General features: G+C 45.3%; 2 protein-coding genes across 3 annotated transcripts; both read left to right on the top strand.

Moving 5' to 3' along the window:
* The first annotated feature begins 479 nt into the window (after positions 1–479).
* On the top strand, positions 480–20524 carry srebf2 (sterol regulatory element binding transcription factor 2). 2 transcript variants are annotated; one of them, XM_080524181.1, is made up of 19 exons: positions 480–783; positions 4785–5342; positions 5602–5753; positions 6410–6556; positions 6773–7039; positions 7550–7664; positions 7879–8033; positions 8350–8554; positions 10727–10902; positions 11576–11825; positions 13052–13221; positions 13444–13615; positions 13751–13868; positions 14071–14180; positions 14629–14761; positions 15511–15682; positions 17337–17513; positions 17856–17970; positions 18182–20524. In XM_080524181.1, the coding sequence occupies exons 1-19, from the start codon at positions 690–692 to the stop codon at positions 18397–18399; spliced, it is 3504 nt and encodes a 1167-aa protein (XP_080380307.1). In that variant the 5' UTR covers positions 480–689; the 3' UTR covers positions 18400–20524. The 2 variants fall into 2 exon arrangements, with proteins under 2 accessions (XP_080380307.1, XP_080380306.1); XM_080524180.1 differs by having other exon boundaries at positions 6410–6562.
* A 1961-nt stretch (positions 20525–22485) lies between these two features.
* nol12 (nucleolar protein 12) lies at positions 22486–25806 on the top strand. Its single transcript, XM_080524211.1, has 6 exons — positions 22486–22645; positions 22974–23079; positions 23245–23293; positions 23666–23826; positions 23941–24032; positions 25308–25806. Exons 1-6 carry the CDS (start codon positions 22539–22541, stop codon positions 25510–25512), a joined length of 720 nt encoding a protein of 239 aa, XP_080380337.1. The 5' UTR covers positions 22486–22538; the 3' UTR covers positions 25513–25806.

Genomic DNA, 25806 nt, shown 5'->3' with positions numbered 1-25806 from the left:
TGAAGTTATGGGTGACGATGTAGAATAATAGTGGAAATCAGGATACATCATGAATAATGCAGCATAAGAGCTCGGGGAAAAAAACTATAATCAAATTAGTCTTATTAAATATCGATGAGCTGTTGTGCCTTTTTGGGTGGGCTCTTGTTATTCATTTATCACTGTCTAGACTCGTTTTGCAAACCGGCGGTTTTACCGTGGATGTAAAGCCGTGATGCTCAGATATGAAACCGAGCGCAAACTCCTCACAACCTGGCGAGAAGCGGCCTGTCACCGATGGCAAATCGTGGGCGCCCACGCGAAAGCTTCTGATCACTGACGTACTATCAGGCCACAGTAAAGGCGCTCGTTTCATTGGACGACGGTCCTGGTCTCATGACAACAACAGACAAGATTCAGCCAATTAGGAGTCGTCCTGCATCCACAGGCTCTGTTTGTAAATGACGTAAGGAGTGGAAAACAAGATGGCTACGTCTAAATCGTAAATGAGTTTATCTCAATAGAAATCGGCCTCTCTGAGGCATTGGTGAAGTGTTTTCTGAACTCTAATTGTCTGATTGACACCTGGATAAGATAACGATACAGTATAGGCGTTTACTAACGCCTCAGACGTCTCTCTGGACAGCTCGGGTGTTTTGCTCCAGCCACCTCCCGGTGACAGCCGGAGACGCCAGATCGTGAGACCCAGGATGGACAGTGGATCTGAATACATCTCTACTATGGAGAATATGGACCCGACGTTAGCAGAACTAGGGGACGAATTTACCCTGGGGGACATCGATGGTGAGGAACTTAATACGTGTTTGTGTTGAGGATAATGTAGTGGTGTATCAGTTTTGTCCACCAAAGTTTGTGTTGTGTTAAAGCCTATTTTTCCGGCTTGTGTGTGTGTGTGTGTGTGTGTGTGTGTGTGTGTGTGTGTGTGTGTGTGTGTGTGTGTGTGTGTGTGTGTGTGTGTGTGTGTGTGTGTGTGTGTGTGTGTGTGTGTGTGTGTGTGTGTGTTGATCTCATCGAGAACCTGGGGATGTGTTGTACATTTCATGTGTCAAAACAAGCCCTCTTCACTAGTTCTGTAGGCTGATGTTTATTTTAAGTGTAAATAAGTGTAAGTGTTTCAATGGTTCATTTGTGATCATTATTGCGCTACACGTCCACATTTTAATCTGTTTACCTATGCTCTTCCAGGTGCTATCAAGTGTCTGTGACAGATTATTTTCGGAATAAACAGCCTTAGTTAAATTCAGTGGCCCTGGTCTTTGTAATCAAGTTTGAATCAATGGAAGTTTCCACACATACTTTGTGTGATTCATTCAACAGTTTGGTGTGTTGTGGAAAAACAAGTTCTTCAGGTATGTGTGAGTTGCTCAGCTCATTAGTGCTCAGCTGTGTCTTACACTCCACACAAGCATTGGAATGATTAGGCTATGTGTGTATTATACAGTATAGGTCTACATTTACTTATTCATCTGATTGATTAGATGTGTGTATTTATGCTCTTCAGACTGGGGACACTTCCTACAAAGCTGAATGGCAGAGAGGAAAAAGCAAGTGGCCAAAAAGCATCCCTTAATGGAAAAGGATCTCATATCCATAAATGCGTTTGCAACAATGAAAATAAAGTGGCTGGAAATGTGTTTATTTGGTTTTACTACAAAGCATTCAGTTTAGTGCAAATCCAGCACATGCAATGCAGTTTCCGCACCATCTCTCGTGTGAACAATAGCCTAGTGTTACCTGGATCATGTTATGGGTATGTTTGTCACCGACATGGACTGGCGACTGTCAGAATCAAGAGAAAGTTCAGAGATTTGTTGAGTTGGTAGTGACATCCTAATCCACACAGTGTGTAATTGATTCCTATGCCAAACCAGAGACTATAAAAACAAAAGATATTCATTCAAATTATTATCTTTGCACTGAGATGGATTCAATTTAACTGGTTGAAGACATTTTTGCATTTGAGCAAATGTTAAGAGTGTCATATCAAAAGGTCTGAATACTTATGTACATGAGGTATTTAGCTATTTAAATGTTTGTCATTATGGGGTATTTTGTGTGTGGATTTATGGAAAAAAACAAACATTTAATTGAGTCTATAACACAACATAATGTGGGAAAAGTGAAGGGGTCCAAATACTTTCCGAAGCCACTACATATATACACAAACACCTCGTGTTTTTTAAAGCTATGTTTTGTTTTTGGGAGGGACTGATCCCCTTCAATGTGGGTATGGTGAGGGTCATCCCGTTTCACCCCGCTTATAAGCTCAGCACGCAGACTCAGTACGGAGATAGCATCGCTTATCAGATAGCATGGCTCCCCTTCTTATCAAAACAGGAGTTTCACCCTTGGCACAGAGTGAAAGGATGAGGCTTTGGGTGCAGAATTGACCGGGCGCAGGTCACCGGATTTCAATTAGAGAGGAATTTTACTGAATGCTATGTCTCCAATCTGATGCGGTGGTGTCATACAATGTGGGATGAATGAAGCACAGTGCAGGAACTGGTAGAGACACCGGGGCTGGGTTATGTAATCCCCCTTTTTAGTTTTGTCAAAAGCGGGATATATATGCAACCAGTTATTACCCTTTAGGTATGAAAGGGAAACAGAGGAAAAGACCTAGGCCTCTTCACATCTAAGCATCGTATATTCTGTCTATATATCTATGACCACTCAGTGGGTTCCTATTACATTTCACACAATGCACATTATTAATTCATGCAGAATCTGCTTCTCCCTAACACATGTTTGTTTTTCTCTACTATATAAGTAATAACTAGTCTGTAATTGAAATTGAAAGTTCAAAGGCCTAGCCAACATTATTATTTATAGTGAATTAGATTTGTCACTGTGTGTGTGTGTGTGTGTGTCGTGTGTGTCGTGTGTGTCGTGTGTGTCGTGTGTGTGTGTGTAAAAGGCCGACCAGCCAGCCACAGGGACAGCCAGCTAGCACAGCAGATACCGTATGGCCTGTTTGCCACTAGAGTTTGGTCTAACGCACATGAATCACCTAATGCAATTACAACTCCTCTCAGGCTTTAATTTAACACTATATAGGCTAGCTAGCCGATCCTACGTGACCCAATTGAGTGTTAAGTCTTATGGGCTTTACACACAACACTACAGCGTTGACCCGAACCACGCTTTGCTGCCTCAGATACTTTTCCTCTTGCATCGTCCTTTCCAACACCGTTTCAGCAAACATAGAGGAAGAGTAACCAAGCGATCCCCCAGTACGGTTCGGCTCTGTAGTGTGTGTATGAGGCTTCCTTAAGGGCCCCCATAAGGACTGTGTTCAGTCCTGTCCTCTCTAAAATGTTCTCCCCCACTATTCCCCATGCATTTGCTGCTCTGGTTACATAACCTATTTTGTCTGCTCTGAGCAGCCTAGGAAACTGTCCCCCTCTGACGGTTGGAGCCCTTTGTGTCAGGCTTGTCAGGGGCTCGGGGAGCTGTTGTGTTCACTGTATCTGAAAGCCAACCCCCTGGGGGGGGGGGGGGGGGAGAGAGAGAGAGAGAGAGAGAGAGAGAGAGAGAGAGATGGGGGGAGAGGAGGGAAGAGAGAAAGCTAGCTAGGAAGTTTGATCAATGAAGTCTTCCAAGCGGAAAAAGCCAATAATAAAACCATCTAATGTAGACTATTTGTTAAGTGTGAGATATGGCATCTCGAATTAGCCGTTTTTTTTTTCGTTCAAATTATTTCTTTCTAGTCAAACTGTAGAGTCAAAAGGAATACGCATGTAATATCACAGTGTCTGTCTGTCTGTCCTGGCGCTGTACTGCTCTGCAGCATGTGAGGTCAAGGCTGCAGGCAGCTCTTCATTGATAGAGGAGTGATGCTTTAACCCAGGTTCTCCCTGCGCAATCTAGTCATTCCACATACCATAGGACAGCTCTCTCTATGTGGACTCGAAGTCCTGAGATTCCAAAGTCCTCTTAAGGCAACGCTCTTGACATGATTTTCGTGTGGCCTACGTTAGTAGTAGTAGTCTGTTGCGCGTGCTACAGCTCTGTCTATGTACTGTATGCTCTGTTATCAGTGAAGTCGAGGCATGACCACCTGTAGCTGAACTCCGTGCCAGCGAGCATCCTTATCTCCACACCGTTTTACCTCATTCTCATTGTCTCTAAGGACATCATCAGTATTACATTACCGTGTCCTTTTTCAAGGCTAGCGGTGTGAAGATTTCCTTATTAGCCCTCACTCTCCTTGACTTTCTGCCAGAACAGTAGCAGCAGTTTGTCAAGTCAAGGCTACTCCATCAATCTTAATTCCCTTCAACCCAGTGGCCTTGCCCAGGGCAGTAAATAGCACTGTCACCCAAGTGCAGTTAGCTAGGCCTAAGTCTGTGGTCGAGGTCACCTTAAATATCTGTTCTTTCTCAAGGACACTTTCCAACACGTAGAGCAGAGTAGACACTAAGACACTATTATGGGATGATGGATTGTGATGTAATCGATCCATAGGTGTGTCCACATTCCTCACAGGTTGTGTGCTCTGTTGGTAGAAGGAGTGACGGCCTCCCTGCAACAATTGAGGCCTGTGGATAGGAAACCAATCAGATATGTCATTGTCAAGGTCAATTTAGACTAGCTAAACCCAATGTAGGGCAGAACAGAATTAACTGTATCGTTTTAATGAAAATCATTGGCATTTCACTTCTTTCTTCCGAAATTAGGATAAGATGCATCTTAACTGTACAAACCACTATTTAAATAGCTTGTCACAGGCCCAGACTCATGAATCCACCTGACCGTCCTCTCTCTCTCTCTTTCTCTCTCAGAGATGCTCCAGTTCGTCAGTAACCAGGTGGGGGACTTGCCCGACCTCTTCGAGGACCATATGGCCTCAGCAGCGGCAGGGACCGCCGCTCGCCAGCCCCCTCAACCACCTCAGACCCCTCAAACCCCCCAGACTCCAGCAGCCGTTGCCATCACCACCACCTACCAGAACAGCAACGTGGCCCTCACCCCCACCTCCGCGCTGGTCCCCCATTCCCTACCCCTTACCCCGCCCCAGACCCCAGTCCAGACTGTGCACTCTGTCCAGCACCAGGTCCGCACCCCTCCCCTGCTCCAGCCGCGGCCCCAGGTGATGCAAGCCATCCAGCCCCAGCCGCAGCACACGCCCCAGCCCACCATCCAGGTCCAGACCCAGGGCATCCAGATGCAGACCCAGGGCATCCAGAGTTTCCCTGTCCACACCCTGGTTCAGACCCACAACCAGACCCTCCCCATACAGACTCAGGCCCAGACGGTCATGATCACCTCCAATGGAGGCCAGTCGCGTTTCATCCAGAACCCTCTCATCTGCCACCAGAGCCCCACCACGCAGTTCCAAGGTGAGGAATGGGGGGGAATTGATGGCTACTTTTTTGGGGGGGGTAAATTAACTTATATTAAATTAACTAATACTCAGCGATGCTTTGAACTTCCAAACTTGGTGGGGTATTTTTTTTTTGGGGGTGGGGGGCGGTGTTCTAGCTGGTGTTAGTTTAGTAGCTTTTCCCAAGTGTCAGTGTTATGGAGCTGCTTCCAAGTTATGTATATTCCCATATATTATATATATATATATGATGTACCCTCTCCTTCTTTCCACAGTCCTCCAACCACAGATGCAGAGCATCATGACATCACAACAGGTTCAGCCAATGACCATCCAGCACCAGCGCGTGCTGACACAGAATGGCCAGATCCAGCACTTGTCCACACCCACGGTTCACACAGTGCAGCAGCAAATGCAGCAGGTCCCAGTGAGTACAGCATATGTGTGGTGGCCTGGGAAAACCCGTCGGATGTCGCTGGCGTTCGTTTGTGGCAAAGAGCAAAAATAGATGGAAATCGCGATTTTGATATTATGTGGTATTCTAGTACTTTGAACTCCATACTACATTATGGTGAATAAACATTTTAAGAAAACAAAAGAGAAAGTACTTATTTTTATGTTTTTGTGGTGGGTAGTTTGTCTGCATCACAAGCAGACAAACGAGACCGGCTGATCTGCATAGGCTCCTCCCCCGACCCGGAGGAGAAAGGAGTCGGGGGCAGCATTTATCATCTTTCACTTTTTTTGACATGATACATTAAAATGCTCATAACTTTTTTAAATAAAGGGCTATCTCAGTCATTCAACCAGTTATGAATAGCTGAGAACTTCTAATTTATGGAAATATAAAAAAATGAAAATGTCAAAATGCCACCATGTGAAGGGTTTTCCCAGGCCACCACACATATCTTGTGGCTGCACACACACACACACATATACAGTACACACACATAAACACATACACTCACACACACATACACACACATTCACACTCGCTTGTGTCACATACCAAACCACCAAAAAAGCTAAATCCAGTCTATGTACAAATTCAAAGGGAAACTGACCCAGTGTCTCTCCTCCCAGCTTCTGGTTCACCAGCCTCAGATCCTGAAGACGGACTCTCTGGTTCTGACCACTCTGAAGCCCGACGGGACGCAGGTTCTCTCCACCATGCAGAACCCTAACGGAATACACACCCTGACCACCCCGATCCAGACAACGTCATTACAGGTGCCGGTATGTTTATATACCTGTCTCTTCTTACTTACTCTATTCTCTCTGTTCTGCATCTTCTAAGGCGAACTCTGTGCCTGGATTTAAATAACTTCCGACCTAGACTTTTCCATAACATTTTCCATTTTCCCCCCTTTCCCCTTAACCCTCATCCCCTTGTGTTTCACTGAACATCACAATCGCTTTTTCCCTCTTTTAACCCATCCCTCAAAGACTCTGATGGGCGGTAACATCCTGACCACCATGCCTGTCATGATGGGGGGCGGGGACAAGCTGCCAATCAAGCAGCTGTCGTCAGGCAACACCCACTGTGGGGGCGGGGCCAGGCTAACGATGGACCAGATGATGATCGGTCAGGTGGGGCCTCTGAAGGAGGGCGAGCGGAGGACCACCCACAACATCATCGAGAAGAGATACCGCTCGTCCATCAACGACAAGATCCTGGAGCTACGAGACCTGGTCATGGGGGGCGACGCCAAGGTCAGTCGCGCGCGCACACACACACACACACACACACACACACACACACACACACACACACACACACACACACACCTGAAGCCAAGGTCAGTCGCCTACACACACTCCCTTAAGTAATTTTTACTGACATGGCATTTGTTTACTTTTTTTCTTATTTGTGGTTATTTTACTTATTATGACAATTGTTTTTCAAGAAAGACCTGGTCCACCACAGCAGTTGGTCCTAGTTGGATTGGATTTGCTTTGTGCCACTGGCTAGTGGTCTGAGGATATTACAAGTAATATGTTGTACAGACGAGCACTTATAACACTGAGTACACAGTGATGCGTTCCCAAATGTTACTTTTATGTCACTGTTAATATCTCAAATATAGCCAATTCAGTCTCCTTATTAGCTATGTTTTCACATTTCCTGAGAGAAAAGAAAGCAGCCATTGTAGACAAGATCTGTGTGATCCTTGCGAATGTACTTTTCGTGCATTCACGCATTACCATTGTGTTTGTTCACAGATGCATAAGTCAGGTGTTCTGAGGAAAGCCATTGACTACATCAAATACCTGCAGCAGGCCAACCACAAACTACGACAGGAGAACATGGCCCTCAAGATGGGCAACCCGAAAAACAGTATGTCCTCCTGTAGTAGAACACACCGTGTGTGCGTGTGTGCGTGTGTGTGTGTGTGTGTGTGTGTAACCTACAGTCTATTATGAGTTCTATATGAGAGTGAGAATGTCTCTAACAATCTGTCTTTTTTTGCTCTCTCTCCTTCTCTTTTTCATTTTCTCTCTCTATTTCTCACCCCCCTCCCCCCCTCTCTCTCTCTCTCTCTCTCTCTTAGAGTCAATCATCTTAACTGAGGACGTGGAGATGAAGCCAGAAGTGGTGATGATGTCACCTCCAGCCTCAGACTCCGGGTCTGGATCTCCCCACCAGGACTTCTCTCCCTACTGCATCGACTCAGAGCCTGGTAGCCCTTTACTGGACCATGATCAGGTAATACACACATACACATACATAGGGCATGTATAATACACACACACACACACACACACACACACATAGGGCATGTATAATACACACACACACACACACACACACACACATAGGGCATGTATAATACACACACACACACACACACACACACACACACACACACACACGCACACGTGATAGGAGCTGGTGTTTTGTTCCCCAAGTCGGCAAGGACATTTTTCTGTTCTCTTTAAAAAAAAATGTTCATTTTCCTTCCCGGTTCCCATACTCAGTGACTACAGTTCATTCATTCCCTGTCTTGCCTTTCCTCTCTCAGGTGAAGAGTGAGCCTGACTCGCCGTCCTCCGTGGGAGTGATGGATCGCTCTCGTCTCCTCCTCTGTGCACTGACCTTCTTCTGCCTCTCCCTCAACCCCCTGCCCTCCCTCCTGGGTTCCGATGCTCAGGGGAGCCCCGGCCTGGCCACCGGCCACGGACCCTCCAGAACCCTGGTCTGGTTCCCCAGTCAGACCCAGAACTTTGGTGAGACACTTTATTTACAAACAGATATGGTATTTTCTTGGTTGTTTGCAGGATACATTGCTGATTGTTAGCTTTTGATATCAGAATCCCAGAGTCAATGAGAGGCAGGGGGCTTTGGTTTTGGTAGACCGGAACCTTCTTCCAGATGAGAGATATTGGAAGAGTTGGTGACCGGGGTGAGAAGGATCAGAGATGATCTTTCCTGCTCTCTTACTGGTCCTGTATCTCTCACACAATAGATTCTGTCTTATTGAGAGACTAATCCGGATAAGTGACGGTACAATCGATTAGAATCTTTTAGAACACATCATATATTTACCTAGGGCTGGGTATCGCCACTGATTTCCCAAAACGATTCGATTCCGATTCACAGCTCCCGATTCGATTCGATTCACGATTCGATTCGATTCGATTCGATTCCGATTCGATTTAGTTACAATATACCAGGGACGTGCCGTCCATATAAGCAGGGTAAGCAGTGCTTACCCAACGAAAAAAGAAAAAAGGACCGTGAAAATATTAAAATAAAAGTGCATGTAACCGTTTGTTTGTTTTCATTAAAAGAGTTGTATTTTAGGTCCCAGGGCAGCAGGAGTCATTCATTTTGACGTTGCATTTTTAGCGCCACCTGTAGGAGTAAAGCACTCCCTACTCTGCGTTGCGTATAAGCATTCCTCTCTCTGCTTTCCCTCGCGTACATTCGAATGCGTGAAAATGTCTTTTTTATTTTTTTCCGATGCCTCAGCCCGCGGTTTAATGTGACCAGGGTAAGCATGCTTACAGCCAATCAGAGTAGGTCTTTCATTCCGATAAGAGCTACTGATTGGCTCTTATCACTTTCAAGTTCACTTAACATTTCACCTCTCGCCCGGCAGAATAGCTTATGCCAGGTAGCTCAAACGATCTAAATAATAATAATCAATAAGGATAACTTGCTTGATTTTGTGAATATGGACATTACTGTCAGCGACCTAAAGGGATTTCGTAGACTGGACTGGACTGGAAAAACACAACTACTGGCTAAAGGCCGCCCGGCCGCCCGCTCACCGATGTTCACACTCAGAAAGGGAGAGTCGCCAGCGGCTACAGCAAGCCTGGTATGAGCTGTTTATATGATGTATATGATTCGCGAGGCTGGTGGCGATCTGTGCTTGTTTATATGGTTTGAGTACTTTGAGAGGGAGGGTCTGTGATGTGATGTCAAGTGCCTGTGTGACAAAGTGTGAAAAGAAAGTGTGTTGTGAGTTTTTTTACTATGGAGGATGGAAACGGTGTGTGTCTGTGTTGTGCGTGTGTGCGTGTGCGATGTTGAAACTGGTCCTGGACTTGTAGATTTCAGCAGGTTGGCTACTTGAAAAGATCTTTGAACAATGAGCACCCCTGATATAGTCGAAACTGGCAACTGTTTTTTTTGGGGGTAATCTGATCACAAAGTGACACTACAGTTTATTAGCGGGTTCTAGGGCATCAAAATTGCATTTCCTTGAAACTGCGTTCACTGATAGCGTGTATGTGTAATTACGTGTATTTCTATATCTTATGCTTACCCAATCTAAAAGCTCACGGCACGTGCCTGCAATATACATTTTCCTTGAATATGAAGAGATTCTCAGAACTAATGCTATAAATGGTTCAAGGAACCCTATAACATGTAGCATTGTTAAACATATCAATGTTTACATTAAGAATTGACTCCAAAGCAGTTACATGAATGTACTTCTTATTGGAACATAAATGAACATCATTGACCAACATTTTGCTAAATCAGACACTACAAAAAGTGCTTTTTAACGTGCTTTACTGCAGCCAGTGTAAATAATGGGGCTACAAACATAGCCTATCGGTAAACAAGACATCACATATCCCTCAGGACTGTCTCAAATAGCTTATTTGCATAATAATTTTTACATCCAAAATGCACCCAGACATCTGCCTTTAAGCCTGGTCGTTGCGTGAGATATGATAAATTCTTGTAGCGCGAGATCTGGCCACGAGATCTCGTTGCGGGTTGAAGCTGCAAGCAGAAAAAAGAAAAAAAGAAGAAAGATCGATCTCGGGATTTATGAATCGATAATCGCTCATTCAATGAAGATCGATTCAGAATCGGGAAATCGATTTTTTGAACCCAGCCCTATATTTACCCCGTCTCCCCCCCCCCTCTTCTCCCCCAAGCGTCGTGGCTGTGGTGCCTGTTGCCGTGGGTGACGGTGTGGGTGTTGAGTGGTGTGGGTGCGGTGTGGGGCTGTGTGAGGGTGCTTCACCTCTGGGAACCAGTCACCCCCCTCCACTCGCCCAAATCTGTCTCCTTCTGGAGGCACCGGAAACAAGCAGACCTGCATCTCAACAGGGTGAGTCTGCACCCCTCACGTAATCTCACCTGTCTTACCTGTGTCCCTTGTCTTTCCTCTTCTGCCTAGTTTTGGTCAGTTTCTCTTTCTTTCGGTCATTTGCTTTGTGCTTTAGAGGTCAACTCTGGGATAGGACGTCATAGCAAAGACGAGCGAGGCGACCCTGCCAGGGACTTTTAAAAATAAAACGGAGATGCAATAGAGGACAGAATAGACCAACAGAGTGGTCGACAAAGCCTGTGTGTCGAAAGTTTTGTTGTGGAGTTGTGAGCGTCTCCGATAGAATACAAGTATCTTTAGTTCTCATCCAGCCAGGCAGCTGTTTACTTTAGGCTAGTTTTCTGAGAAGGGAACCACAAAAGAAGAAACCAAGGGGCATGGTAAGAAAGTATGTGAAAGTGAAGGGCAGCTCTCGTTGGCTCTTGTTCACTACAGTACCGTATATCTGACGAAAGCTGTTTTCACGGGCGTGGCCTCATATCCCTGAGGTCTACCATTATACCGTTTCTTGATTTGAGTTTTCTTGCTCACAGATTCTCCGATATCATTTTCTTGATATTGGCGCCCCCTCTAGGACTCTCTCATTCTCTCTACACGTCTTAATGCTACACTACTACCTCAGTATGAATTCTCATAGCCGTCTTCTCCTCTCCCCCTCCCCTCTGTCCTGCAGGGTGACTATACAGCAGCGATGGCCAGTCTGGAGACCTGCCTGTCGGTCTTGACCAGAGCCCTGCCCACCACCGGGCTGGACCTCGTCTGCTCCCTCTCCTGGAACCTGATTCGCTTCATCCTCCATCGGCCCACCCCCCTGGGCTGGCTGGTTCGCCAGGTTGGTGGGAAGCATGAGGGGGAGGAGTCTAAGACCAGCGCCCGGGACGCAGCTCTGGTCTACCATAGGCTGAGCCAGCTGCAGCTCACAGGTGACTACACTAACACCACTCAGGACTGAGGTATTTACAGATCATTGGGTTTACCGTCTCAGTTGTTATGATGAGAAGCAAGGCACTGGTCCAGGTCCAGGAAGACAGGCTAGTTGTCTCCCTGGTTAGTTAGTGAAACCGTGTCACTGTGTCACTTATATTATCACTGTGACTTAAGCACTCCTTAGTCCACCAACAGATGTCATTGTGGTGTGTGTGTGTGTGTTAGGGCTGCACGATTTGGGGGAAAAATCGAATTGCGATTATTTGGACAGATATCGCGATTGCGATTAATTTGCGATAATTTTTTTTTTAAATAGCAAAAAAAAAAAAAAAAAAAAAAAAGAAGTTTTTGTAAAGTGTGGCCATATCTCCGGCTAGGAAGGTCGTATCAACGTGCAGTTTGTTTGTACGTCTTCAGGGGACTTAGAGGCTCCCTCCTCTAGCACCCCCACAAGTGCTGATATAGGTTTGTGGTGTTGCCTCTGGATGTAGCGACTGTTCCACGACAGGTCGTGCACAACACCTGTTTTTGTTGCACATCAGTCGTCCTAAATCCGAAATACTTCCACACAACAGAAGTGCTGCTTTTCTTCGGGACTAAAACGTCCAACGTTGCTTCTGGTTCTGCTGAAGCCATTATCCACCATGAATGTTGCTAGCTACCGAAACGTGGGCGTTTCACTTGCGATGTTGTTGGTGTGCGTTCATTGACGTTGACGTTCATTGACGTTCACGTCCATTGTTGACGTTCATTGTTGACGTTCATTGACGTTGACGTTCATTGACGTTGAATCCGACGCGCTGTATGACGTATCCCATACGGGTAGTGGTGGTCTAGTGAGTTGGACTTGTGATCGGAAGGTTGTGTGAGTTCAAATCCCGCCTGAAACCACACCACTACTAGTGTGCCCTTGAGTAAGGCACTTAGCCCTCAGTTACTCCAGGGGGAATGTCCCTGTAATTCGTAATTGTAAATCGCTTTGGATTAAAAGCGTCTGCTAAATAGCAAAAAAAAAAAAAAAAAAAAAAAAAAAAAAAAAAATCGCGGGCAAATCGCAGGCTTTGCGATTAGCTAATCGCATCATTTCAAATCGCGATTTCGATTTAAAATCGATTAATCGTGCAGCCCTAGTGTGTGTGTGTGTATGTGTGTATGTGTGTATGTGTGTATGTGTGTATGTGTATGTGTGTATGTGTGTATGTGTGTGTGTGTGTGTGTGTAGGGAAACTGCCCCAGCGCCGTGGCCTGTGGTCCCTGGCTCTGTCTCTCAGCGCCGTCAACCTCAGCGAGAGTGCCCAGGGCAAGATGGCCGCCACACAGCTGGCCCAGATCTACGTCACTGCAGCAACAGCCCTGCGCACCGTACTGGGCCACCACCTCTCCTTCCTGCCTGTGAGTGTCTCAGGGCACATCCTTCCATCCTCTCTTCCTCCATTACTCCCCCCTTCACATCTCTGCGAGTTCTTATCACTGCGAGTTCGAGAGGACCATCGCTTATGTGAAGGACTAATAAAACTTTTCTAAGAGAATGATTCCATTGTGAACAGGGTATACTTTTTCCCGTCTGTGGTACTGTCATCTCACGCGTCTTCTCTCTCGTCACGCATCTCCCAGGGTTACCTGTTGAGCTGTGCTGAGAGCGTGGCCAGCCAATCAGAGTCGAAGCCCATCCCTGACTGTCTGCGCTGGCTCTTCACCCCATTGGGCAGGCAGTTCTTCCTCAGCTGTGATTGGTCTGTGAAGTCTGAAAGCAGAGAGGGCGTGTACACCTCTCAGAGAGATCCAGGCACGTACACTTACGTCTGCACAATGGAGCTGAGTCATTCTCATTCCATTGAAATGTTCTTGTTATACGTAACTTTTTGTCATATAATCCACATTTACAGAAACAGTTTTTGAAAGATTCTCTCTCCTACACTAGCGGACCCTATCGCCCAGCTTCATCGCTGTTTCTGTGAGAAGCTGCTTGAGAGGGCTGTGCACTCCCTCATCCAGCCCCAGAACGACACGGAGGCAGGCAAACGCAAGGACGGCTCAGGGTGAGGCTGGGTGGGGTCCTTACAGTGCCTGATTTTTCTGTCACTTCTGTCACTGCAGTCTGTCACACTGATGTTGTCATAGTCTGGCTTTGACAGATTGTTTATGTGCTCTATTTTCTCTCTCTCTCTCTCTCTCTCTCTCTCTCTCTCTCTCTCTCTCTCTCTCTCTCTCTCTCTCTCTCTCTCTCTCTCTCTCTCTCAGGGAGTTCTCCAGTGCCCTGGAGTTTGTCCAGCTGTTGAACAGCTGTACGGAGGAGTCTCCCTCCCCCTCTCCTCCCTTCCCAGCCCTGCCCAGTCACACCACCATGGCAGGTAGCTACAGCACATACACACACATACACACACACACACACCTGCGCTGTACAGGTTCTCACTGTTGATTCATATTCACATCTCTCTTATCTTCATTCCCGTCATTGACGTTTGTTTGACTTCCGATGTAATGACTATGAGAAGTTAATCATCATCGGAGTTAATAAATGTTCTGAATGTCTTATTATTTTTTCCATTCAGTTATAAGTGATGCACGTTATTACATAACGCTAAGCAATTAATACAAAAATAAAAATTCAAGCATGTCTTATATCATTGATTAGTGCTAATAAAAGACTTATAAATGTAGAAAATATGTTGCCTAATCTCTTCGACAAGCCACGGTGGGTTAGTGGCAAGTCAGATCGTCTACTTCATACCCCAAACACAAACCTAACTATTTTACTCCCAATAGAGAGCTCATAATGTTCTAATCTCTTCTGCGTAGTGGCGGACCCAGTGAGTCGCTGGTGGGCATTGGTCCTGAAGGCAGCTGTCCATTGGCTGCAGGGCGACGACATGGCCGTGAGGTCACTGCTGGCGGAGGCAGAGCGCATGCCCAGAGCTCTACACACACTGGAGTAAGTATCTAGTGTGTTTCTGTGTGTTGTCTGTGCACGTACAATGTATAAACATGTGATGCAATGTGGGTGGGCAGGCGGGCGATAACATCCGTCCACAGTGCATATAAGCCTGGAATAATGACCCAAACCTGGGAGTCAATATCGGGAGTAAAGTATTGGGTGGGGGGGGGGGGGTAGCGGTGGTCTAGGGGATAGTGAGTTGGATGATGATCGAACGGTCATGGTCGGAAGGCCATGAGTTTGAATGCCGCCCGGAACACCACCATTAGTGTGCCCTGGAGTAAGGCACTTACTTACAAATCTCTATTTGTAAATCGTTTTGGATTAAAAGCGTTCTGCTAAATGGTAAATGGATTAAATTAAATGAGTATTTGTCATTTACAGTCATTTGATTTCAGTGAATCACACAACTGCAGAAAGGTGTGGTGCACACGCATTGGAGAGCGGAGTTGTGGGAGATGATTTTGTTGATTTTGTTGTTGTTGATTAAGCCGATTAAGACAATAACTATGAGACTTGCAGGTTCTCCCGGTCCTTGTATTGTAAACAAAAGGTCTGGTGTCTATGTGTCTAGGGATGAGATTAGGCAGGCAATGACTGTGATGTAAACATGTTGTGTGTGTGTGTGTGTGTGTGTGTGTGTGTGTGTGTGTGTGTGTGGTGTGTCTGTTTGCGTGTATGTATGCGTGCATATACTGTACACAGTAGACAGTGACTCTAGTGTTAAAAGCCCTGTTGTCTTTCAGCCACCCTCTGCCCAAGGCGGTGCTGCTGCTGTGTAAGGCGGTCCAGATGAGCCTGACTCCTCTGAAGGGGGAGGGGACCGTAGCCTGCCTGTCTCACTGCGACCGGGCCAGCAGCTACCTCCGCACCAGCATCTCTGTCCCCCTCGCCCAGTCTGGCAACTGGCTCAACAAGGTACTGTAACCATAGTTACACACCCAACATAGGCGCTGCCAGGGAACACACACACACCCCGGGGAGGGTTATTTTCACCATCTTGAGTGTCTTCATGCGTAGCTATGGGGGTGAAAGTGGCCTAGTGGATAGTGAGTTGGACTGGTGATCAGAAGGTCGTGAGTTGAAATCCCACCGGGGGACACCACCACCGCTAGTGTGCCCTTGAGTAAGGTACTTAGCCCTAGGTTACTCCAGGGAGACTGTCTCTGTAATCTCTAATTGGATATCTGCTAAAATGGTTAAAATGTAAATCTGAACCGGCATTTATAGAAGTATTCACAAGGTTTTAAAGGAACAAAGTTGATTTTAAGATTTCCTGTGGATATGCACAAACACACTAGAGAGAACTCAAACTGACAAAACAGACCAATGCTGCAGCATTTATCTCTATGTGACCGTTGTGTTGTATAGTGACAGTGTGAAATGGATGCTCAGTACAGACTCAGTCAGGCTGACATACTGTGGTTGTTGTAGCAGGGGCTGTGGGTGTGGGTGGTAGGGGGTGGCTGTGGTGCATTGTGGGTGTGGGTGGTAGGGGGTGGCTGTGGTGCATTGTGGGTGTGGGTGGTAGGGGGTGGCTGTGGTGTATTGTAGTTGTACCAGGGGCTGTGGGTGTGGGTGGTAGGGGGTGGCTGTGGTGCATTGTGGGTGTGGGTGGTAGGGGGTGGCTGTGGTGCATTGTGGGTGTGGGTGGTAGGGGGAGGCTGTGGTGCATTGTGGGTGTGGGTGGTAGGGGGTGGCTGTGGTGTATTGTAGTTGTACCAGGGGCTGTGGGTGTGGGTGGTAGGGGGTGGCTGTGGTGCATTGTAGTTGTACCAGGGGCTGTGGGTGTGGGTGGTAGGGGGTGGCTGTGGTGTATTGTAGTTGTACCAGGGGCTGTGGGTGTGGGTGGTAGGGGGTGGCTGTGGTGCATTGTAGTTGTACCAGGGGCTGTGGGTGTGGGTGGTAGGGGGTGGCTGTGGTGCATTGTAGTTGTACCAGGGGCTGTGGGTGTGGGTGGTAGGGGGTGGCTGTGGTGCATTGTGGGTGTGGGTGGTAGGGGGTGGCTGTGGTGCATTGTGGGTGTGGGTGGTAGGGGGTGGCTGTGGTGTATTGTAGTTGTACCAGGGGCTGTGGGTGTGGGTGGTAGGGGGTGGCTGTGGTGCATTGTAGTTGCATTGCATTGCATGATCCTGAAGCTCAGTGCAATGCCTCTGCAGTGCAATACAGAGGCCTCCCAAATCTGCAACACACCCCACCACTCACCCCCCCCAGAACACAGAACTGTACGCACACACACACACACACACACACAATATAAAGTAACTGTGCATTATGTTCTATCCCATAATGTCTCCGCATTAGCTATCTCTCTAGCTAATTATATAATGATATATTATAAGTCTCGTAGGCATAGCAACGTCCCGACCACCAATGGGCTTTTTTAAGATATACGAGTCGTAGTTAATCAAAGCCTTGTTGTTATAGCAGAGCAGTGATCTACTTGTTTCTTCTGTGGCAACGTTTGTACACTTGCAAAGGTTGAAGTTTGTTGAAGGTGTGCAAATTGCTTTTGAACTTAAAAACTTAGGTTCCATCATCAGCCTTACCATTGTCTCTCTGGAACACTAAGGGGGTGGAGCTTCTTGTCTGTGACCTCTTGCTGACCCTGAGGACCAGTCTATGGCAGAGAGCAGGAAGCAGCAATGGCGAGCCAGGCCCCGCCCCCGGCTCCCAATTGGCCGGATTCCAGAGGGACCTGAGTGCACTGCGAAGGCTTGGCCAATGTTACAGACAGGCCCAACACAAGGTGGGTCGGCCCTCTTCCAGAAAGCAGCTTGTTCAGCAGTATACTTAATGAAGTTGACTCAAGAAACCTGCTTGTCTGTACTGTACCAGAACGCCTCATCTTTCCGATCAACTGCTGCAATCAGATGACCCCTTTGGGAATCAGTCAAGTACAATCTGATCTAATCTTATCCTAGTGATGAGATTTTGTGAATGTATCCAGTGCAACTGATGTTTTGTTGTAATTTTGGCTGTGATAAATGAACTGTAACTGATGTACAGTAGTGTGTGTAGTGTATTAATGTGTCTTATCTCCCACCCCCCTCCCCCTCCCTCCCTCCTCCCCCCTCCCCCTCCCTCCCAGGTGTTCCTACATGAGACCACAGTGAGGCTGATGGCGGGGGCCAGTCCCACCCGCACACACCAGCTGCTGGAGCACAGCCTCCGACGCAGGAGCAACAACCCTGGATACACAGCCGGTAAAGACACACACACACACACACACACACACACTTAATTTGATTCATGTTGATATCAATCATGTTATGATTATTACTTAGGTTTTAATCTCTTTCTTAGCAGATGTACTGATCCCCCCAAAAATATCTCTTTATATCCTTCCACCTCCCTAAACAATCCAATCCTTCCCCCTCTCCCCCACCCCCTCCTCCTCCCCTCTCCTGCCAGCAGAGGGTGACTGTGTCCTGGGCGAGCGGGAGCGCGCCCACGCCATCCTGCTAGCGTGCCGTCACCTGCCCCTCCCTCTGCTGACTCCACCCGGGCACCGTGCCCGCCTGCTGGCCGAGGCCAAGCGCACCCTGGAGCGTGTGGGCGACCACCGCTCCCTACAGGACTGTCAGCAGATCCTGCTCCGCCTCAGCGGGGGGACCACCATCGCTGCCTCCTGATGCGCCCCTGCTCTCTCACACACACACATACATACACACACACACATACACACAAACACACATACACACACTCATGATTCATACATTTATATATCAGGCTACACATACTGATCTCAGATCAGCCACCCAGCTCCATACACTTAGATTAGCACACCGTTTTATCATGGACCATGCTAATGATTTGACAGTAAAGATTGGACTCACGTTGTTATCTTCATACCAGACACACTGCACAGGACAAACTAAAGGGACCTTTTATCTTCTTGTTGCTACGCAACTGCAACATTCATAGACTGATATTCGCATTCAGACGATGGCATATTTACTGTCTCACACACACACACACACACACACAGACACACACAGACAACACCCCCATATATCCACACAGATGGACTTGCTGTACATGCTCTCCCATGCTCACTGGAATGATGCTAACACTGCTACGGCCCCAAAGGGGAATATAGGGACCAAACAAGATGGCTTCCATTTGGTTCTGCCCCCAATCCACTTTATTTCATTAGCTAACAGCTGTTTTGAAACGTACCCCCTTTACAATAAGCAGGCATATTGATAAACGGACCCCACCCTTGTGTACTCAGAATGGTCTGATCAAGTCAGTCAAGTATGACTGAGAGACTGTGTTACTACTAATGTAGGGTTTACTCAGAGGAAACACAGTGCATTGCATTGAGTCTCAGCCTCGGTAGATGGTAGGCTGTATAAGCACTGGTACCACAGAAAATGCTTAATGCTAATAGTGTCATGTACACACACTCGTGACACTTACATATTGAAATGCATATGTTTTTGACAAACATAGAAACATACTGTGGCTTACAAAAAGGCCTTCAGTGTATTGAAACTTTGTCAGTCACCCTCCCCAGCCTCTACTGCACGATGCAGATTAGCTTGCTTCTCGCAGTGCAGTGCTGAGTAGTGTCTATCAGGGGAGGCTGGTGGAGGAGGATGGGTTAATCTGTAATGCATGGAATGGAATGAGGAATGGTATCCAACGCGTGTCACAACAAGCCTATCCTCTGATTTCTTCCTCCACCAGCCTCCGCTGGTATCTATTTATATCTACCTCATTGACTGTACAATGCCAGTGTACTGTAGCGAGCAATATAGTACCACATCAATTGGCGAGATGACAGTTATCAGTGGCGCACTTAGTACAGTGTCACATTAATTACTGTCCCCAGAGCAGCTTTTATTTTTAGACTTGGCAGCACAGTGCAATACTAATGGGGCTAGCTAGTGCTGTGAAAATGCTATTTATTATCAAACCAGGAAAAGGTTCAAACTAACACAATTGGAGAGTCACTTAAAGGTTACACACACACACACACACACACACACACACACACACACACACACACAGTCAGTCAGTCAGTCCCATACATGGTATCACAGTCATGTGATTGTATATAAGTTGTACATAGCCAGGTAGAGACAGCAGTCTTAAACAGAGTAAAGCAGGATGTTCTTACCTATGCGAGAGAGAGAAAGAGAGAGAAAAACAACATGCAGAGGAAACACCATAACATCTCAAATGAAGGGGTTCGGGTTCAATCATGAACACTAGCCAGGGGCCAGAGCTATTGGGCTGGAACAGCTCAGTCATACATGAGGTTAGCTGATCTATCTCTATCTGCACCCTGTGTTGGAGTGAAGTAGACACAAAGAGCCATGCCAGATTAGGCAAATAGTGATCCATTTGTAGATGGGTGTTCCAGCGAAGTATACAATAACACAGTATACAAGTATACTATATATAGTATAATCGATGGTGGAAAGCTCTCGAGCATAATGGCCTTGATGTAGTTAAATCATTCTTTTATTATGTTTTTGTTTTGTTGTGTAAGCTATCATTGTGGAATCTCAGTCCAATTGCTTTTTAATTGTGTTGTCTGTTGGCTAGGTGTGTGTCTGTCATTCCTGTAATCTATATGTTCTGATTTTCTTATTTAATGGCTGTTCTATTATTATTATTATTATTATTATTATTATTATTATCATTATTATTATAAATGCTCAGTTTTTTAGAGAGCGATGTTGTTTGAATATCATTGTTTTATATTTGCAAGGCAACCTAGGGACATGAACTGTTGGAAAGAGAAGGGGACTTTTTTTTATTAGGGTTAAATAATTGTATATTTTATGCATATTGTAGAATTGTCCATACAACAAATTAGCATGCCAGTTTAAGGATATTCTTGGGCACCTTTTAGTGTTGTTGGCATGGACTCAGTCAAACACAATTATGCCCATACACTTTATGCAGGCACAATTTTTTTTAGGAAAGAACCTTTTATAAGGAAAGATTTGCCCCCCCCCAACCAACTATCTGGAACGATTGCTTTGATGATGTTACAAAATGTATTTTTTTCTTTCGGTGTTTTGTTGTGTCTGGATTTCTATGTTAATTTTGAGTTTGTTTTGTAATAAAAAAACAAAAAACTGATGACGGTCAACATAAAACATGACTTTGTCAGAGTCTTTCTTTATGTGAATATAAATCTGTGTCTCACTGAATTGCTGCTTTGAACCTACATTGTTCATAAGATGTTGTCCTACTAATCAGCTCTGTATTTGGCATGACCCAATAAGATATAATGGCCCTTTCTCATTTGTTAGAAACTTGATTCCTTGTGCCCTCATCTCAGTCCTGCACTCCTTCCTTCGCAAAAGGCAATGGAGAATATCTGAGTAGAGAAACCTAGATCTTCTCCTCCAACGAGCTTTGAGTAGGAAGCGAGTGGAGGACGGAGGAAAGGATGTGAGGAATTGAGTTTCTAACACTTGAGGAAGGACCAAAGTTGATATCAGCAATCCAACCTTTCCCTGAAGTCTGCACTTGTACACTTTCCCACATGGATATAGTTAAGGTAAGTATAAGTATAGCCTACATATAAGATTGCTCTAAGCATGGGCTCCAACAGTAATCCATTCCCATATAAATCCATAGGCTATGAGGGAATGCATACTTCAAAGGAAACGGTGGAGATATATATGGGACACAGAATTTGTCATCCTGATCCCCAATCTGCCTTGCACTACTTACACCCCCACCTCCTCCCCCACTTCTCCTGTTTCCCTGCTCCAGCTCCCCTCCCTGAGTCGTTTCTCTCTGAATAGTGGTGTCTTGCAGCCACTCCCCACAGCAGAAAGGAACTATTGTGAGTCCAGACTGGTTGTCTTTCTGTTTTTAATCCATAGGAACTCCCCAGGGGGACAGTGGCTTGTGTTTGTTCAACTACCTGATGTATCCTAAAGTGTGGAACATTGTCTGTAATGTAATTGAAACATTCTCACCCAAATAACCTGTTCTCCACACCTTTATCAAATGAAGGTTAGACTGCTGTCTATAACCATATTATGGTTCTTCTCTCCCTATCCGGTTGTTAAGTCTGACGTCAAACGTGACGTTTTGCAATTTCCGGGTCCAAACCAGAAATTCTCCAGTGTACTACAGCGGTAGAATGACAGTTTAATCGTTTTTTAGACTCGGATCTATTCATACAACAAGGGACACAGCACTTTCCCGTTTCCCCCATATTGTCAGGGTATTTGAGCCTCGGAAAAGCGCTATATAAATATAATTTAATAATAAATAATAATAATAATAATAATAAATATAATTTAATTTAGACAGCGCCTCAACCAACGTTGGACCCGGAAACACGTCACGACTTAACAACCGAATCTTAGAGAGAAAATGCTTCAAAGATGTGTTTTTTTTATCTGCAGATTGTTTTGCTCTGTATTGAAGAATAGGCTACAGTGTGATTTCAAGTACATCAAGTCACTGGCATTTATCAAATCAATTTTTTTATTTCTCACGTAATTGACATAGTGAAATGCTTTATCACTTGTTTTTGTTCCCTCGGTCAGTGTGAAGCTCGTTAATATACACTACTGCTAATAACGTGACGCCATACATACATGACCAACATGACAACAGTTATGGAATCTTTCGGAGAGAGAACTCACATGTTGGGGGAATGTCATGTGCTTGCGATCTTTCTCCCATTTTCTCGCCGGACGACATTGAGTGACGCACTCGAAGCAGGAAGTTTGGGGATCAACAAGCTTGTGCTGCTAAAAGAAGCACACGTGTTTTCTAGGTCGCAAAAATGAAAAAGCAATTTCAGAATGCGAAGCAGCCGGGGAAAGGCAGACCTGGGTCGAAAGGCAAGAGAGAGCCGAAGCTCACCCTCACGTTCGACGACGCAGTACGAGAGTAAGTTTGTCCACACATAGCTACCCAAAGAGTACAGCTTAGCAACTGGAGGCAGCTAATGTCATGTCAGCCTTCCTCAAGTCAACAGTCAACACATCACAACCGAGTTCTCATTCAACAATCTGGTTTTTGGCAAAAATGTTCATGGTTATTATGAAATACAGCGAATCATCAGCGACATAATGCAGTGGATGCTGTGATGATGAATGTACCAGACCACTACAACTTGTGACTAACTTAGCTAAGTTACATTCATTACTGCATCACAGTACTGTATGATGGTTAGTTTACTGACTAATGTTCTCCCTCCTCCCATGCTGCCTCTCAGGGAGTATCTGACAGGGTTCCACAAGAGGAAGCTGGAGAGGCGCAAAGCAGCCGTGGTGGAGATCAAAAACAAAATAAAGGACGAGCAGAAAAAAGTCAAAGAGCAGGTAAAGGACAACCGCATGAAGAATACACATAAGAGGATTTCCCATGTCATTATTTCATACTGCTGATTATGCTGACAGGTAGAGAAAGAAATGGATGCGGAGAGAATTCTAAATCTATGGACCCTGGACAGAAGGGGGCACTAACCGTGTTTCCTCTCATTCCAGAGACACAAAGAGTACCTCAGGTTGCTTGAGGAGAGGAGAGAAGCTCTTGGTGAGTGATGACAGTTGAGGAAAAGATATCAAGGGTTGATGCTCAGAATCGACAGGCACTGGCAATGGCTAAAATGTACTGGTGTAGGGCAGAGGAGGCTGGTGGAGGTAGAAAATCGTAGGGTGTGGGCTAATTGTAATTAATGGAATTATATCAGTCACACCATTCCTCATTCCATTTCATGTGTTATGGTTTCTACCTCCGCCAGCCTCCCCTGGTGTAGAGCCAGCTGGCTCAAAGAGAAGATGTAGTGTGCAGTAATGCAGACTTGATAGAATTTTCATGGCCATCTTTCACATATCAATAAGTTGTTTGTGTTACCCAGACCTTTTTAAAGAAAATTCAATCTATTCGATCTGCTTATGATGATAGGTGAAGAAGAGGAGGAGGAGGAGGAGGATGAGTTGGAGGCGGCAATAACTGCCACAACAGAGTCTGTACAGTACGATCACCCCAACCATACTGTGACCGTGACAACCATCAGTGACCTTGACCTCTCAGGGGGCGGCATCCTTGGGTCAGCAACCAATCAGGTAAAGAAAGCGTTTTCTTAACCTACTCGGATACTGGTGTAGGTATAGCCTAAACATAATGGGTGGATGTGCAAAGGATTGTCTCTGACGGATATATTTTTTTCTCCTGTGAAGGTTGCTGGAGACAACGCAAATGAGGAAGGTGGGACTGAAGGGGGGATGAGTTCTATGCCCAAGAAATCCTTTGAACCCATCCTCAATAAAAAGTATGTTTCCTTGATATCATCTCTGACATCCAGTGAAACGCCCTAATTTGTACTAATTACTATAATAAACTAGTTTATTAGATTGTATCTATCAACATATGTCCGGTTCTGTTATCATTGTGTATCCAGTCCTGGGGCCGGATTCACCAAGCGTTTTTAAGAACAAATTTGTTCTTAAGAACAACATTTGTTCTTAAGACAAAACTTAAGAAGATTTGGTATTCCCGAAGAAAATCTTATCTTAACTTTAGTTTTTTCTTAACTTTCTTCTTAAGATTTTTCCTAAGATAGAACTTAAGAACAAATGAGATTCTCCAAAACAAAGTTCTTAGATTTCTTCTCAAATGTCTTCTTAACTTTATGAGAAGCTCTCACCTGTCTTAAAGCAGCTAAAGTGAAAGGTAAGTCTTACTTGAACAATTTTGTATTGCATTTATTTGATTTTATTAATATTTAGTTTAGCCCTAGACAATGTGTTAACACATATTGTTAATTCAAGTTGGTCAGAGTACTTTTGTGTGAATGTCTATCACATGTTTGTATGTTTGAGATATAACTGAAATGGGCCTTTCAGCCTGTGTCACATGTAGGCCTATTCCTAGATTACACCACAATGTACTCAGAAAGTAAATCAAGGAGGCAGTTGTTGTATTTGATGTATACTACTTAATTAATCATTATGAACATGTTATTTAAGTAGGCCAAGTAACTGAAACAATGTCCTTACTATTATTTATTTTATATTCACATTTTAGATGGAAGTTCTTCATAAGTTCAAGAGAGAGAGAGAGAGACACACAGGTGTAAAAATCACAGTTCAAAATCTAAGAACTTCTTAAGTGAGAAAACTAAGAAGTTCTTAAGACATAGGACAATTCTTAAGAAAAAAATGGTGAATAGCGTTTAAGAACATTCTTAGGAACATCTTATCTTTTTTCTTAAGAATTGTCTTAAGAATTATCTTAAGAACACTTTGGTGAATCCGGCCCCTGGTGTCTAATATGTCACCAGCACACCTGATTCAACTAATCACGTACAAATCCTAATTGATTTGTACGTGATTAGTTGAATCAGGTGTGCTGGTGGTGGAACAGATCAAATATGTGGAGCGGCTGGGGTTCCCTGAGGAGAGGGTTGAGAACCACTGCACTAGAGTAATCATATGAGCACAATGGTGTTGGCTAATTCTCACCAACCCCGCTCTCCTGGCTGTCCCCGTCTGCTTTGCTGGGCTGTGTTTCTCTCTCACCCTGGGCTGTTACCCCCTCTCTGTAGGATCAGCAACCTGAACGCCTCGCTCCACTCTAACACCAAGCATGGGAAGAGGAAAGGGAAGGCAGGGAAAGGAAAACTAGGCCGGATAACAGACAAGAAGCCGGCCAGTAGTGGAGGTGGCACGGACAGGAAGAACAGGCTCGGGAGGACCAGCAAGAAGCAGAGACGCAAGCAGACTGGGAAGAGGATACACCATCAGGACTGAGAGAGAGAGAAAAGGGAGAATTGCAATGTGAAGAACTTCCTGTTTTGGTCAGGATCCTAAGCAGCCATGATGGACTTTGATATCTCAATGGTGCTTTTTCTTAGACATCTAATTGTGCTCAACCATGGAGCAAAGAAGTCGCACAGTGTCTACTCAGTACAGAACAGCCCTTCCTGCAGTCTACTTTGTACATTGTTTGCTCGTATATCTGTTTTGTTGTAATATTGTATTTCATACAGTCTAAAAAAATATTGTATTTCATACAGTGTAAATTCCCTGAACTTTGATTAAAAG

The sequence above is a fragment of the Nansenia antarctica genome (assembly GCF_963989245.1).
Source record: "Nansenia antarctica genome assembly, chromosome: 2".
Lineage (NCBI taxonomy): Eukaryota > Metazoa > Chordata > Actinopteri > Argentiniformes > Microstomatidae > Nansenia > Nansenia antarctica.
The sequence above is the reverse complement of the archived record's forward strand: the minus strand, read 5'-3'. Positions and strand labels throughout refer to the sequence as shown.

Coding starts and splice junctions, on each gene's coding strand:
- srebf2 (XM_080524180.1), top strand. CDS start 690: ATGGACAGTGGATCTGAATACATCTCTACTATGGAGAATATGGACCCG. Junction 15,683..17,336: donor CTGGCAACTGGCTCAACAAG/GTACTGTAACCA, acceptor TGGAACACTAAG/GGGGTGGAGCTTCTTGTCTG. Junction 17,514..17,855: donor ACAGACAGGCCCAACACAAG/GTGGGTCGGCCC, acceptor CCTCCCTCCCAG/GTGTTCCTACATGAGACCAC.
- nol12 (XM_080524211.1), top strand. CDS start 22,539: ATGAAAAAGCAATTTCAGAATGCGAAGCAGCCGGGGAAAGGCAGACCT. Junction 23,080..23,244: donor AGAAAAAAGTCAAAGAGCAG/GTAAAGGACAAC, acceptor CTCTCATTCCAG/AGACACAAAGAGTACCTCAG. Junction 23,827..23,940: donor TTGGGTCAGCAACCAATCAG/GTAAAGAAAGCG, acceptor TCTCCTGTGAAG/GTTGCTGGAGACAACGCAAA.